At 44.6% G+C, this 16,577-nt stretch overlaps 1 protein-coding gene across 1 annotated transcript in view; it reads left to right on the top strand.

Moving 5' to 3' along the window:
* The window catches only part of LOC124553855 (serine/threonine-protein phosphatase 6 regulatory ankyrin repeat subunit A-like), a 131,681-nt gene extending 116,338 nt beyond the window's left edge, over positions 1-15,343 (top strand). The window contains exon 4 of the mRNA XM_047127849.1: positions 14,803-15,343. Coding sequence (XP_046983805.1) covers positions 14,803-15,247 — 445 coding nt within the window. The 3' untranslated portion in view covers positions 15,248-15,343. The remainder of the gene's footprint in view (positions 1-14,802) is intronic.
* The last annotated feature ends 1,234 nt before the right edge of the window (positions 15,344-16,577 follow it).

The following is a 16,577-nucleotide window of genomic DNA, read 5'->3' as shown; positions in this document are numbered from 1 at the left end:
TGCTTCAACGTAAAGGTACTGTGGCTTATGTTCCTACATATGTTTCGTGGGAAGTAATCAGTCTACTATTCACGGAAAAAAAGAAAAAGAAGAAAAACCTATTTCTAGTTGTAAAGGAAGGACAGATTGGACACGGTTAATTGTGATTTCAATGCACTGAGTAGTGCGTAAGTGGTGATAGATTCAGTCCATAAACAGCTGCACAAAACAGCAATACAAGTGCTCAACGGGACCTGCTATAGTGCATCAGCACCCCTAAGCATATCCTCGCATTTTCCTTGTTGTACTGATTACAGTACACCAACCGACATCGATGATGTCTTTCCAAGCATTACGTCCATGGGTGCGGTATTCATTATCATTTAGAGCCGGACGCCTGTCCTTCATAACACTTGTTTGAGAGAATCTTGGCAGGATGCAACACCTTCCAGAAGCGCTGAATCGAAGATTGTCAGATAATATCCTAGTACTGAGGAGAATCAAGACACGTAGCTGCTGTGAATGTGGGCACGCCATAATTTTTTCAGGTGCTGTTCACATATAAATGATAACTCCACTGTTTGTCTGAAATGCGCATAGGTTGCAGTGCAGAGTTACAGTGGTTTATGTTCAGGCATGTCCAGAGAAAATGACTGTGTGTCCTATCGTGAGGGAGGTATGGATTCACCATGTCAGTAGTCTCAAAGAGAATGAAAGACTTTTTTTTTAACGGAAAACTGTGTGTCATATATTGAGATTCGTGTGTGTGAAATCGTATGAGACTTAACTGCTAAGGTCATCAGTCCCTAAGCTTACACACTACTTAACCTAAATTATCCTAGGGACAAACACACACACACACCCATGCCCGAGGGGGAGGACTTGAACCTCCGCCGGGACCAGCCGCACAGTCCATGACTGCAGCGCCCTAGACCACTCGGCTAATCCCGCACAGCCTGAGATTCGTTCCAAAACCACTGTCGTAAAGAGGAGACGTAACCAGTACATTGCTCGGTGTCAGACTATGGCAGCAGCCCTAATATTTAATTGTAGTTACACCAAACTGATTCGAACAAGATGGAGGCAAGTTATGTACAGGAAGTTTTCAGAATGCTATTATTCAAAGACAAGTTGAAGCAGACCGTTCTCCTCTGGCGGGGATGCCATCACTCATGCGCCACTGTGGCATGAGGACATACCCAGACCAGTAGCTGTAGGACACCGACAATTAAAACCATTTTTCTCTTCTGTAGGACAGTGCTTCGGATTCTGTTTGTGTAATTGTTCCGATTTTCCCGTCTGTGCTTAGACAGTGCTCTCTTTCCAAACAACAAGAACGCTTTTATGATTAACGTTGTTTTCGCAAGTGTGCACAGACATGATGAAGGCTTTTAGCAGTGAGAACTTTTAACGTTTCTGAGATGTTTATTGACAGCAGGATGAACATTTCGCAGCAATGTGTCAGCCACACTGGGCAGGTAAGCACGTGTGCTTGGTCAGACGCAGCTTGCATGTCCTGTTAGGATCGCTAGGAACAATGTATCCTGTGATATTCAGGGAAGTATTGGAAGAGATTTCTATAGTGTGACCTGTCACATTAATGTCCGCAGGTAGAGAGGTTTCGCGCCAGTGGTCCAGAGGGTGCGTTGGCGCTTATTTAGATGCGATGTCAGTATAACACTGCAAACTTTATAGCTCCTATGCAAACACCGGTCTCAGCGCTGGACCCGCACCACAGCTGTGTGTCATCGTGTCAGAAATGGTGCCTAGGTCAACATGTATCTCGACAGGAATTTCTCAAGAGTCAAGTATGAAAGCGATGCCTTCGCCTTGTGCTTGCGGGACCTGCACAGGCACTTGTGTGCTGCTTGTGGTGGCGTTGATGCATGTGCGCGTTGTTGCCTCTGAGAAGTCGCAATTGACTATAGTTCTAAAGCTTTTCTTATGTGCACAGAGTGTTTGTGCAGTCCATGATTTTCGGTAATTTATGTGTTGTTTGCTTGTCTGTACATCAGTGTACAGAACAGGCTGAGTCCTTTTCCCGCCATTTTCCCCATACCAGACCGCCATCTTGGACTTCATCACTGGATGGACGACAGCGCCCTCTGGTAGTGGTACTGTGTACTACATCAGTTGGCCTCCGAACCCCAGGGTGAACAGTTGATTGTGAGACTGCCTCAAGTTGTTAAAATAAAGACAATTTAAATAAAAACATTCGTCCATCCTCTCCAGCACAGGGCGAGTCCTTTTGCTGCCAATTCCTAGGAAGAGCTGGCAGCTGGGTGACTTACGTTAGTGGGGGTAACCAAAGTGCCATATTTTCCTGCCATTTTCTTAGGTTAGCAGAGGTACCCGTGTTGTTGCATTGTCCTGCTGGAATTTGATCTTCCTGCCATTTTCTCAGGGTGGGAGGTAGGGGAGTGGGATTAGGTTACTGGAGGTAGCCCAATTGACCTACCTTCCTGCCAAAAGGTGAACTTCCGACCATGATGATGTCATTGCAACATTGCCGTATCTACGCCGCCATCTTCGATCCGCCATCTTGAATAAACCTGGGAACAATCGAGAGTGGGGTGGTGCCTGGTTTGTCCTACTAATGCCTAGGACTAGCAACAGTAATACTTTTCAGCAAACCGTTTGAAACTGATCAGAGCAGAATGCAGCAAAGTGTTATTGAGTAGAGGAGTGTCCCCACTTTCAAGTGGAAAACTGGGTGCAAAACGTATGTTGTAACTTAAATGGGACGTGATATGTGTGAATTGACCTTAGAAAACACATTTCTGCTACCTATACAGAGATTCAAGGATTTCGTGCTCGATTGCCTAGGGTGGTCAGCCATAGTCCCGTGCAGTGTGTGGATCTACTTGCGATGGATCCCACAGCATCCTATTGTTACAATCCAATTTCGTTATTGTGTTAGCGAATCAAGGGCTCCATCGCTCTCTCCATTGAAACTGTGTGTTAAGGTCTCAGTGTTCCATCGCACAGAGCCCTACCAGATTCCCTTACTGATAGGATTTTTCTATCCAAGTTCAGTACATTGAATCGTCCGTTCATTTTCAACCATTGGCATGTTTGTTGCATAAATCCCGATTATTAGCCACCATTGACGGACACACAGTCTAGCTGTGTGCCATGCCCACCTGCAAAGTTCCATAAATGTGTGAACTTTCAACACTCTCCTTCATGCTCTCCACAGTATCACCATGGGCAACTGGCAAAATAGGGACTCCAGAGGAGTGAAGCCCAACTTACACACTAATAGTGAAAGTTACACATAGCTACTACTGAATTTTTCAGTGCTATTGATGTAGAGGCTAAGATTAATGAGAGTAATGACAAGCTCCATCAGAAACTGAATTGTCTCAGTGACTGGTCATGGCCAGAGTTTGTGTAGTGAATGGTCACTTGCTCTTTATAGACTTCTGCATTGAGCTCTCAGTCCAGTGACGTCAGGCCGTGGTCTGCCTGCCCCTGACTGGTGCTGCATGCGAACTTCCACGAGAAAATATTAACATTTGAGGCTAGGAAGATTCGGTATTTCAATGAAAGAAGTCGTCAAACTCAGTGAACAACTGTGAAAACTCTATTCCCCATTAACTGACAAAACAGTTCTGAACCAATGTGGTACACTGTTGCTGGCCGCTATTCGTTGAAGTTCCAGTAAGTCTCTAGAGTGTTCTTTCCCAGTGACTGAAAATTATGTTGCAACCAGTGCCTGACCCATTCGTAGATGGGACTCTTCCCTGAGCCGGCCGGGGTGGCCGAGCGGTTCTAGGCGCGTCAGTCTGGGACCGCAAGACTGCCACGGTCGCAGGTTCGAATTCTGCCTCAGGCAAGGATGTGTGTGGTGTCCTTAGGTTAGTTATGTTTAAGTAGTTCTAAGTTCTAGGGGACTGATGACCTCGGATGTTAAGTCCCATTGTGCTCAGAGCCATTTGAACTCTTCCCTGGACAGCCTGTGTAGCACGAGCCGAATATCGGTATTTAAAAAAAAAAAATGGCTATATATTGCCGATGTATTTTCACCTAATATATCGATATCAAAATGGCAATATCGAGAGCCGGTATTTTTATTTTATATTGTTTTACAATTTTCAGAAAATATTTGAAGTTGTTCATTTGAAATTGTAGTAGGACATAATTTTTCTTTTACTGTGTGAAGGGGGCCTACTACTTTTTGAGCTTTCATCACGTCCGACCTTTCTGTTTGACTTAGTGAAGCAAGTGTATGTGCCACTAAAGAACAATGCCGATTGCACTGGGTGGAGGGGGGGGGGGGGTAGGGGGGGTGCGAGGGAAGTGTGAATGGGAAACATTTGCGATAATGCAACTAGTGTGTTATTTCTTCACATCGACATTCTTCAAAGACAGTTGCTCAAACTGAAGAACAAAAATCTGATAAGATTTTCCGTTGTAGTGGACGCAGGCGTGAGGGGAAATGCTGACGTAATCAGCGCCCAGTGCTACCAACAGAAAATGGAAACGTTTAGATTCACTATGCGATTTTGACACTACAGCTGCTAGGTCACTGGCGTCTGTAGAAATGGAAAACAGGGAAGTCGACATGAGGTGTTCTGGTCAAATCTGTCATGTGACAAAACCGAAAGATGGACCCACCAGACGTCTTTCATTGTGCCACTTACGTGAGTTATCATTGTTGGCAAGTGGCTAGCGTCAAGTGTGAATATGCATCCTGTTCCTTCCAATTTGCGCTCTGAAGTTCGCCTTCGTAGCGTAGTAGTACAGTTACCGCCTACCACACAGGTGGCCCGGGTTCGATTCCGGGCAGGGGACTGGGTGTTGTGTCCTTCATCATTGACTCACAAGTCGCCGAAGTGGCGTCAACTCAAAAGGACTTGCAATACGGCGGCGAACTCCCCCGAAAGGAGCTTCTGGGACAATAATGCCATCCGATCATTTTTTTCTCTCTAAAGGGGTTAGGCAGGCTACAGTTTGTTGATGTACAGAATATGTATTAATAAATCGATACTTCTACAGCTCTAAAACGAGAAGTATATTCCCAACGGGCAGCACATATTTTTGTAAGCGGGTATGTCCATATTTGTCCGCCAGTACACGGATCCTTTTTTACAGTATATCGAAAGCCGATACCGACATTATAATAAATATCGGTGTATTGGATATTCTGTACTTTTACAAATATTAGGTCCTAGTTTCGCTGTGACTACCATTACGCATTCAAAGTCTGACAATTCCCGTCGTGCTGCCATTTAGACGTCGGCAACCTTACCACACGAGCCACCTGAGTACAGTACAAGTGACAGCTACCCCAATGCCCTGCCCTTTTATACCTTGCGTGCGCGATACTACCACCACTTGTGTATGTAGATATCGCTATCCAACGACTTTTGCTACCTCAGTCTAGTACTTTATCTGTCTTTGCTTGAAGGCACGAGAATGCTTTTTAATGGTGGGACACCTGCTGTCTGGTCGAAATTAGAAACTACTCGTAGTTGTACGTAACGAAATACATTTTAAATAAATTTAACATTTTACTCGAAATAACTGACGACTTGTCATCCACAAACTAAATACTTTCTTAAAGAAGGTGTAGTTTTAAACTTAAGTACATGCTCATATTGTGTACCATCGACCGCTGGCCAGATTTGGAATTGCTGTTTGAGAGATAGATGAACAGAGGAAGGTGCATTGGATGGGATGACGTTGCATGGTATGACGGTTCGATGGTGCATATCATCTGATATAGATGGGGTTCACGAACCACATACACTGTCGGTTGTCCAGCGGTATTCCCTCTGGAAGAACAGGCAGCATGTCCGTAAGAACATGTGCATACATATTTCCATTTAAGCCCCCCATGGATAAAGTAAGGTCCCACAACGTAATTTCCTATCGTGCCACACCATAAATTTACAACTGAAGGTCGCTAGTATTGTGCCTGACCAAGCCAGTGTGAAGCCGGCCGGTGTGGCCGTGCGGCTCTAGGCGCTTCAGTCTGGAACCGCGTGACCGCTACAGTCGCAGATTCGAATCCTGCCTCGGGCATGGATGTGTTTGATGCCCTTAGGTTAGTTAGGTTTAAGTAGTTCTAAGTTCTAGGGGACTGATGACCTCAGATGTTAAGTCCCATAGTGCTCAGAGCCATTTGAACCATTTTTTTGTCTACCACAACCTTTGTTTTACTTGTCTATTCCAGGAATATGCTATTTCACGCAAAGTCTTGTGCAAAATACCTTTCCACCAAAGAAAGTGGGTTTTTTGTTCATACAGCAATAAGCAAATTGTGTAATGTCAACACTACTTTTTACGTATACAAAACTCCCCAACGCCTGTCAAATTACCGACTTTGGAAAGCTGTTTGCAACGATGGATTTGTTCCAAATTTGTTAGTGCACTTCCTTGGCGATTCTAGTGAACTGTGAGGTTTATTTTCGGGATCCTTTCGGACGGATCCTATTGCGGCAAGGTTGACCGCTGTGTAAATTGTAGCCCTTTCGTTTTTGGGACTGGCAATGTTAGCCCTCACTTCTTTTTGTGGCGACTCTTTTTTAATACAATCCGTGATTACGTCAGAAGCGACTGGACGCCTTTTACTCCGAAGATCGCTATTCTTTGAGTTGTGGAAATTTTCCTGCGGTGTAGTGGGCTTATCCATCACTTCTGAACAGCTAAGTACATCCCAAAATATGTTAACTGAACTGACTGACGCTGGTAACTAAAATCACACGAACAGCGTCCGTGTAAATCGCCGCTTGCTGTACTACTAAATAGCCATAAACTTGAATGCGATTTTCAAAGCGATTTTGAGACTAAAGTGATTTTTAAAAATCAGAACTCTAATATCTGATTTTAGATTTGAAAATAGCGGCACATTTTAGTTACAAAACGGTACATTATTCAGGGTCTTAGTAAAGTTCAGTGAACGTCAAATAAGTAAATATGTTTTAAGTTCTAATAGTGATTTACTGGGAATAGAAGAGGGATACAGCAAAATACAGTATTAGTTACAAACAGGAAAGGGGCATAAGGGATGACATGTCATTACCAACAACTGTAATTTTAGTCATAGTTTTTGAACATCTTTTTAATGTTCCATTTTATTGTTATTTGTGACGTCGGATTTGGAAAATTCGAAGTTTGATTTGAACGTCGATTTAATTAACATGTTTATTAGCAACAATAAAAAAAAAGTATAATGGTCCTCTGATATTTTCAAGGCTGAACAAACATAAATAAAACGTGGATCATTGGTTCACAAGTCACTGAGTCAGTCTCCTTACGTCACGCCTCGGGATTCCCTTTCCAATTTGTGCCCAACATTGTATTTTTGCTGTATCCCTCCTCTATTCAGAGTTAATCCCTATTAGAACTAAAAACATATGACTTTTACCGAACCTTGCAATAACGTTGAGTAATGTATCATTTTATACGTAAAATTTTCCGCTTTTATCGAGTTTGAAATCAAATATTAGGGTTCAGAGTTTAAAAAATAGCCTCCAAATCGAAACTTCCTGGTGGATTGAAACTGCATGCCGGACCGAGAGTCGAACTCGGGACCTCGGCATTTCCTGGACAAGTGCTTTACCATGCGAGCTACCTGAGCACGACTCAGGACTCCTCACTCCTCCAGTACCGCCAGCACTTCGTCTCCTACACTTACAAACTCAGCAGAACCTCCAAATCGCCTTGAAGATCACGTTCTAGGTCTCAGACATTAGTGGAAGTGTGTGACCCTCATTACCTAAAACAACTTCTATACTTCTGTCTAAAACATTCTGCTGTACCTCACCTCCCATTATGGGTTAAAATGGTTCAGCTTATACACTGCCCAGTCTCATTAGTGCGGCCACCTGTCAAAAGCCTGAATAACCACGTTACACAGCTTCCATCACTGCGAGAGGTGCAGGAGGCGGGCCAGTGAGGTTCTGGAAGGTACCATTATGTATGTCGAGCCGAACCAAATCCAGAGAGACGGCCACCTGCGCTAGGTTTTTCGGCTGAAAATACGTGGCGCGAACCGCCAAATCGAGGTGGTCCCACAGATTTTCGATTGGGTTTACATCCGGGGAGTTTGGTGGCACTCATCCTGTAGCTCTTCCAACCACGCACGTATACTGCGAGGTGTGTGCCACGCTCCAGCGTGTGAAGGGAAAACAAACTTGGGTGTAGGGGTGGATAGGTGCAATCTCGCGTTGGATCGACAGTGCCTTCCAGAACGACGCGATTAGCCAGGGAATGCCACGAAACACTCCCCAGACCGTAACTCCCCCTTCTCTGGCCTGGACCCTTCCTATGATTGTTGCAGGGTGTTTGCTTTCAGACGTTTCACGCCAGTTAAGGATAAAACGCACACTGGTAACAGCGTGCGAATTCCAACCATCATCACTGGTGAACAGCAGTTAGCTCAGATGCATGAACCAGGCCCCTTCTGTGGAGTACCACACACAACAACTTTCACTGAATAGTCGATGTAGAGACACCGCTGGTAGCCACTCTGTCGATATGGGCCCTCAACTGCCAAGCCATCATTCACCTCCTCATCTATGACCTGTGGTGCACTATAGTTATCTTGGCGGTAGCTTTGGATACCGCCATCTTTGCGATGCGTGGTATACTTTAACCACAGTGACACGTGAGCAGATCAAAAACTTAGCCATTTCAAAAATGGTTAGATATGACATCAGTACAATGATTGCTTAGCAGGAGTCCTTCCACTGCCCACCACATTAGCTGACAGAAAACAGGCAGCCATATATTTGTCAGTGTGGCGTGTGAGTGTCTTAAAGAGGGTCTTTAGTACCACAACGCTAATCTGTACAGAAGTGTCACTGTTGGTTAGATGGAACTCAATTGATGGTGCTGGAAATAAGAGAAGAAAAAGAGATGGCACAATTCTGTGTGGAAACTTCTCTTTGTGGCACTGGAGGCCGTAGCAAAGGCTAGATAAAGCACCTATTAAATTGCACCATATTACATGCATACCAGTTACTAGCAGGGAGTAATATAAGGAATGCCATGCTGACCACAAAAATCAAAGCCAGCTCGTGGGATACAATTAATTAAATGATGATCTTCAGAGAGAAATTGTGCAGGATTCTATTAAGTGTATGTCTGAATTGCCAGTAATGACATTTATTAGACAGAACCCTATGTGGGACTGGATGAGGGAGAAACATGGCTTTGACCACCAGAGCAACTGGCTTGCACTTTGCATTGAGGCCCACTCTTCAACTAAAACGGATCAACTACCCTTACACTAAACCACGATTTTGAGGTAAAGAAATGGTGTACACCTTGACAATTTAGGAATAAAGAATTCCTGTTAATTATCTCTCAACCTCAAGAATGAAGGAAAAACCAGGAAACTGTGGTTCTGGTACTCATGTGGCACAGATTGAGTTCCAGTTCGAACACAGACATCAGCATCTGCATGCGCATGTAATGTCTGCAGGGAAAGAAACTGAGGGTGTGGTTGCAGATACTGGATTTATCAGGTGCAAATTTCCCTTGGCACACTACTGTGGGCTTTGGTTGAGAGATTGTATGCAAGTATGCTAGTTAACCAACATACCAGTATAGAGACTGGATTAGTGACTGTGATACCATAACTACTCTGGTTACTGAAGTTAACAAACTAATCAAAAAGACTAGAAGAGAATTTCTGCTAAGACCAAGCCAGTGGACAATGATGTAACATCATTTAGTTCCACTATAACGGACGTAGATGAAGTGTGGACAAAGTTTAAATGGATTTTAAATCGCACTGTGGACAAGTATGTGTAAAGCAGGTGGATTAAGGACGAGAAAGACCCGCCGTGGTTCAGCTGCTAAATTCGAGAAATACTGAGGACACAAAGGTTGTCACACTTTCAGGTCAAAAGAGAAAGTGCAAATAACGACAGACAAAGTAACAAATTCGTGGGTCTGTAAAAAGATCGATGCGCGAACAATTACCACCGTCATACCTTAGCAGCCTATCTCGTCGAGAACCCTAGAAAATTCTGGTCCCACGTAAAATCGCTGTGAGAGTCTAATGCTTCTATCCAGTGACTCGTTGAACAGTCTGATGGGGCAGTAGAACATGGCAAAAGTGAGGCCGAAGTTGTACATTACGCATTTATGAAATCGTTCAAGCACGAGAATGGTACAAACTTCGCATCATTTGACCATTGCAAAATGTCCCGTCTTTAGGACATGGTAATAACCGCCTCTGGCGCAGAGAAACAACTGCTAGAGTTGAAAGTAAATAATTCCACTTCATATAACTAGTGAGTACTCTACAGCATTGACCACTTACTTAGCTTGCATTTCTAGTGAATCCCTAGCCCAGTGCAAAGTCTCTAGGGACAGCTATAATGTGCAGATGGCCCCTGTGTATGGGAAGGGTAAAAGAACAGATCCACAAAATTACACACAAATATTTTAACATATGGATGCTGCAGAATCCTTGAGCATAATCTCAGTTCAAATATAATAAATTTTATGGAAAGGGAAAAGCTTCTGACCGCAAATCAGCGAGTGTTTAGAAAGCTTCACTCATGCGAAACAGCTTGCTCTTTGGTGATTATAATTCTTCTGGGTGTTCTGCCGCGTCATTGCTAAAAACTAACAACAATAATAAACTAAAACCGACGTTTCGGCCGAATTGCAACGACCTCCCTCAGGGCACGCCTGGTTTTGCATGGGGATAGTTGCTTCTATTTATTACAGACTATTGATGTCTGGTGTCTCTGTTGTAAAACAGTTAATTGGCCCTGTAATGTGATTGGCTAGTCATGACGTAACGGGACGTGGAAGGAAAGAGGCTACTCGTGGATGTCCATGTCGTCAACGATTGGTAGCTGTCCGCCAATCAGCGTTCGGCTTCTGGTCGGCAAGTTTTCCTCCTGGTGTGGGCGGAAGTGGACTGACAGTTGCTCTACAGCTGTTTGTGCAGATACGTCCGTGTCCCGTGTAGCTTCTGCCCCGCGACCGCTCGCGGCCAGTTGGACTGGGATGGCCGGCAGCCAGGACGGCGTGAGTTCGTAGCCATCTTCTCTGTTCATGTCAGGCTGCTTAATAATTTCGATCGCCTCCCGTATTTTGCGTTCTCGCATCCACGATTCTTCAGCCAGTACTCGGGCTTCCTGGAACCTGATAGGTTGTCCACAGTCACGGTGGTGTTCCGCTATCGCCGATTTTTTATGTTGTTGTAATCGTACATAGCGTTCGTGTTCTGCTACTCGTAAGCTGACAGGTCTCCCTGTTTCTCCTATGTAGGCAGCTCCACACTCACAACGTAGTTGGTAGACACCTGCAGTCTTAAGATTGTTGACTAAATCCTTGGTGGAACCTATCATTTCGTGGATCTGTGACTGCTTCGAAAAATCGGTTTGAAACCCCGTCGGCGGAGAACATTGCCTAGCCGTTCACTGACGCCTTTTACATATGGTAAGTGTACCAGTGGAAACTTCTCTTCTTTGCCTTCTTCTCGTGTTCTGCTCCCTTTGGTTTTAGCTACCTTTCTTATGATATCATATCTGTTGGAACGAAACGTGTGTTGTAGCTCCTTTACGTCTTCTTTGATGTTATTTTCATCGCTTATCCGGTAGGCTCGGGCAGTTAACGTATGCAGAACAGAATACTTTAGAGCTGGGTGGTGGTGGCTCTCCGCGTGCAGGTACCGATTAGTGTGCGTTTGTTTCCGGTACACTTTGTGTCCCAGTTTACCTGCCGCAGCTCTGTATACTACCACATCCAGAAATGACAAGGTTCCATGAAACTGAAAACAATGGTACCTGTCAGCTTACGAGTAGCAGAACACGAACGCTATGTACGATTACAACAACATAATAAATCGGCGATATCGGAACACCACCGTGACTGTGGACAACCTATCAGGTTCCAGGAATCTAAAGTACTGGCGAAAGAATCGTGGATGCGAGAACGCAAAATACGGGAGGCGATCGAAATTATTAAGCAGCCTGACATGAACAGAGAAGATGGCTACAAACTCAAGCCGTCCTGGCTGCCGGCCATCCCAGTCCAACTGGCCGCGAGCGGTCGCGGGGCAAAAGCTACACGGGACACGTACGTATCTGCACAAACAGCTGTAGAGCAACTGTCAGTCCACTTCCGCCCACACCAGGAGCAAAACTTGCCGACCAGAAGCCGAACGCTGATTGGCGGACAGCTACCAATCGTTGACGACATGGACATTCACGAGTAGCCTCTTTCCTTCCATGTTCCCTTACGTCATGACTGGCCAATCATATTACAGGGCCAATTAACTGTTTTACAACAGTGACGTCAGACATCGACAGTCTGTAATAAACAGAAGCACCTATCCCCATGCAAAACTAGTAGTGTCCTGAGGAAGGCCGTTTGCAATTCGGCCGAAACGTCGGCTTTAGTTTTATTGTCGTTAATTTTTAGCAATGGCGTGGCATTATAACCAGGCGAGTTTTAATCGCTGTGACACTGGCCGCAGAAGCCTACGTTCTTATATCAGCTTGCTCTTTACTCACATGAGATCTTGCAGGACCATGGGTCAGGGGCAACAGGCGTTACAGGCGTACTACGTGTTCCTAGACATCCGTAAAGCACTTGACACGGTGCCACATTGCCGACTGGTAAGGAAGGTACAGGGATGCGGAACAGGTTCCCAGGGGTGTGAACGGCTCGAAAACCTCTTCAAGTCACAGAACTACGTATGTTGTCCTCAATGGCGAGTGTTCATCAGAGACAAGGGTATCGTCAGAAGTGCCCCAGAAACGTGTGATGGGACCGCTGTTACTCTCTATGTGCATAAATGATCCAGTGGGCAGGGTAAGCGGCATTTCACTGGTTATACTGTTCTGTAAGAGAAGGTGTCATTGCTGAGCAATTGTAGAAGAATGCAGAGTGAGTTAGACAAAATTTCTAATTGGTGCGATGAATGGTAGCTAGTGGGAAAATGTAAGTTACTGAGAGTAGGAAAAACAACCCGTAATGTTCGTATACAGCAATAGTAGTGTACAGCTTGACACAGTCACACCGTTTCTTTCTGAGCGTAACGTTGCGAAGAGGTATGAACTGAAAGGACTGTGGTAAGGAAGGCGAATTGTCGACTGTGGTTTGTTGGGAGAATTCTAGGAACGTGGGGTTCACCTGTAAAGGAGACTACATATAAGTACTGGTGCGACCTGTTCTTGAATACTGCTCGAGTGTTTGGTACTTGCAAGAGGTCGAATTAAAAGAAGACATCAGAACAATTGTGGGTGGGCTACCAGATTCAGGACTGGTAGTTTTGAACAACACGCAGCTGTTACTTAGATGCTTCAAGCACTGAAATGGAAATCAATGGACGGAAGGCAACGTTATTTTTGGTGAGCACTACTGAGAAAATTTAGGTAACCTGCATTTGAGGACGACTGAACGATTCTAGTTCTGCCAAAGTACGTTTCGCATAAGAAGCATGAAGGTAAGATTGGAGATATTATGCCTCATAAGGAGGCATATAGACAGTGTTTTCTCCCTTGCTGTTTCTGCGAGTGGAACAGAAAAGGAAAGTCAATCAGCATAACTTTCTAGCAGTCAGGTTATCTTTGTACCAGTTCTTTTATTTGAAATGTCTGCTACCCCACCTATTTCGACAATTTCGTAGTGAAATTGTTTTATTACCTGTGTGGTTTCTGCCTGATACATCTCTTTGCAGCTTCTTGCCAGCTCTGAGGCATGGGATTATCCTTTAAATTGCATTGTCTTTTAAGAGAGATTCAGATGAGTGATTTGAGTCGACAAGTGCGAGGTCAATACAAATATCTTGATATTTGAAAGGAAACCAGCAATACTGAATTTACAGTTTCGTTTTTACTTGTCATTAACACTTGATTTCGTTCTGGCGTGATGTAAATTTATGGATAGGATTGGATATAGGAAGAATAGTACATTGCTTGAGACTGGTTTAAAGTTACCCTAAATGACAGTGTAACTTTGAACCAGTATTAAAACAGAAATTACTCGATTGTGGCATAGTGTTTGTACGTATAGTTTCTGAAGCACTCAGTAAGTATAGATGTAAAATGTTGTTACGTCTGTTGGGATGCATAGCTTGTGTCCAGAATTTTCAAAAAATGGGAAAAAGTTGTAAAACGTTACTACTGTGAGTAGTAGTGGTACAGGGTACTCTCTGCCTCACACTGTATGGTGGGTTGCGGAGTGTGTATTTAGATGTACATGCACGTTTTGGCGCAAGTGTCTTTCGGTGGATGCATGTTTATATGAGCGTATGTGCTGATTAATAAGCAGAACCACACAGTTGGTGTGTAGGAACTGGTGACAGGGAGAGGCGACATAGTATAGCTGGACTATGGCGACCAACTTGTTGTGTACAAAGCAGCAAATTTCTGTATTCGTGTTAGTGTGTCAGAAAATTTACGAATCACTGGACTGAATCATTTTGCTGTCAGGTGAGGAAATTGTTGGGTTCCAGTGCGTAGAGATGTGATTAGTTGCTTGTGTTTCCTTCCTAAGTGTCAGAAGGGATTGCTGCCAACAGAAGGTAACATTAGAGGTGAGTTTCAGTGTAGGTCAACGATCGGTTACCAACAGGATTCTGAAGTCAAAGGATGTGACTCGTTGGAGTGAATTAGGAGAAAATGTGACAACTCAATGAGTAATGAGCACAACTATTTTTAATAGGAAGTGGCTGCAGATTTTTATTGTGGGTTACTGCTGTGTATCTGTGATACGCTGATTGATTTCTAGATTTGTATGTAGTCGCTAGGCAGTAGTGTACTCAGGACTGTTCGCGTCTGACCGTTTCTTTCATTTTGTGTGTGTGTGTGTGTGGTGTAAGAGTGTCGACTTTTTGTGCAGGGGCCTTCCTAGAGCGAAGAGAGGGAGGAGGCTGATAGAGGCGGCAAAGGTGGGGGCGGTGGAACAACTGCGTGCGTTGCTGGCGGCAGGGGCGGACGTGACGGTGAGGGACGAGGGGAACTGGACTGCCCTGCACTGGGCAGCAGACAGGGGCCACGTGGGGGCGGCCAGCTGCCTTGTGGGGGCGGGCGCGGAGGTCGGTGCCAGGAGCAGGGAGCAGAGCACGCCTCTGCACTGGGCTGCATACAATGGCCACACAGCTGTCGTGCGGCTGCTGCTCGCCGCCTACGCCGACCCAAACGTCAGGGATCGGTATGGGCGGACTCCACTGCACTGGGCGGTAAGGAACGTTCAGGCAGAGGTGGTGGCTGAGCTGCTGCAGGCGGGAGCGGACAGGGGGGGGGCAGGGATGACATGGGGAGGACCCCCCTGGAGCTGGCCATGAACAACCAGGAGCTGGTGGATATGCTAAAGGAACGTTGACATATTCCACTAATCGAAATAGAATTATTTAATCTTTTGTCTTGACATCTAAAATAAAGAATACATAAAATTATCCTTTGTTCATTCATGTATACCTATAATTTTGTGCTGCAAATGACTACTCTGGTAACACCATAACAACTCCAGCAAGAGATACCTGTAAACTAAAGTGAGGAACCTATCTTTGGAGGATTCAGTCTGTAAAATACTTCACAATAAATTTTTGCAAAAGTTCAACAACTGGAAAACACTCCATTATTAATAAACACTTGTCTGTCTCCAACATTGTTTCTCACGCTAGACAACATACTGAAGCAACTTAAAAGAATACAGCTGACATCCTATCACAACCGCCTGCATTTCAAAACGTGAACACCCAACCTCTTTGAAGACACAAATAGCGTAATATTGTTGGTCGTCTAGCATATCACCTAGCAGCATTAATGTTCAATGTTCGAACCAGGGCTCGCCGGCTGGTGTGGCCGTGCGGTTCTAGGCGCTTCAGTCTGGAACCGCGTGACCGCTACGGTCGCAGGTTCGAATCCTGCCTCAGGCATGGATGTGTGTGATGTCCTTAGGTTAGTTAGGTTTACGTAGTTCTAAGTTCTAGGGGACTGATGACCACAGATGTTAAGTCCCATAGTGCTGAGAGCTATTTTCGAACCAGTCTCCTACATTACCTGATGCTGTCAGCATGCATGGGGCTATGTTACACCAGTATAAACTGCACCATGCTCAAATTACTGCCATAAAAGTTGCTCAGTTAGATGGATCTTCAGGTGTGATCTCTGATGAGTGCACTTTGTATCTGCAGTATGCAAATACTTGCCATCTTTAGCGACAGCCTCACGTTGTTAGCAGCAGTTACACCACATACTTGACAACACTGCACAAAAAATGTCACACATCAGGTGGATTCTTACGAATGACTTTATTATGAAAATTAAAGGAAATAAAATTCTCTACTTTGGCCCATCAATCATGTAAGTAATACTAAATGTTTGTGTGAATCTACTAAGTGACTTAATGTTACATTAATTAATTGAAATGTAGATGTGTCTGTCAATGTAAATTAGATATGGTGCCTTTATTTTCATCGAGTGTTAAACTGGAATAATTCTTTTGAACTTTTGTGCAACATCATTCTGTAACGAAACAGGCAACCACCTCTGCAGACAGTGGGCCATTCACACTTCAGGCAATGTGCTGTCTGTAATGGCACTCGTGTTGGTCGTCGGCAGTCGCCACACTGCCGTAATGGATACATTCCTGGTATGTCCCACATTGATTGT

This window comes from Schistocerca americana, chromosome 11, assembly GCF_021461395.2.
Source record: "Schistocerca americana isolate TAMUIC-IGC-003095 chromosome 11, iqSchAmer2.1, whole genome shotgun sequence".
NCBI classification, from domain to species: domain Eukaryota; kingdom Metazoa; phylum Arthropoda; class Insecta; order Orthoptera; family Acrididae; genus Schistocerca; species Schistocerca americana.
Note: the sequence above shows the minus strand (reverse complement) of the source record. Positions and strands in the feature narration are given on the sequence as shown.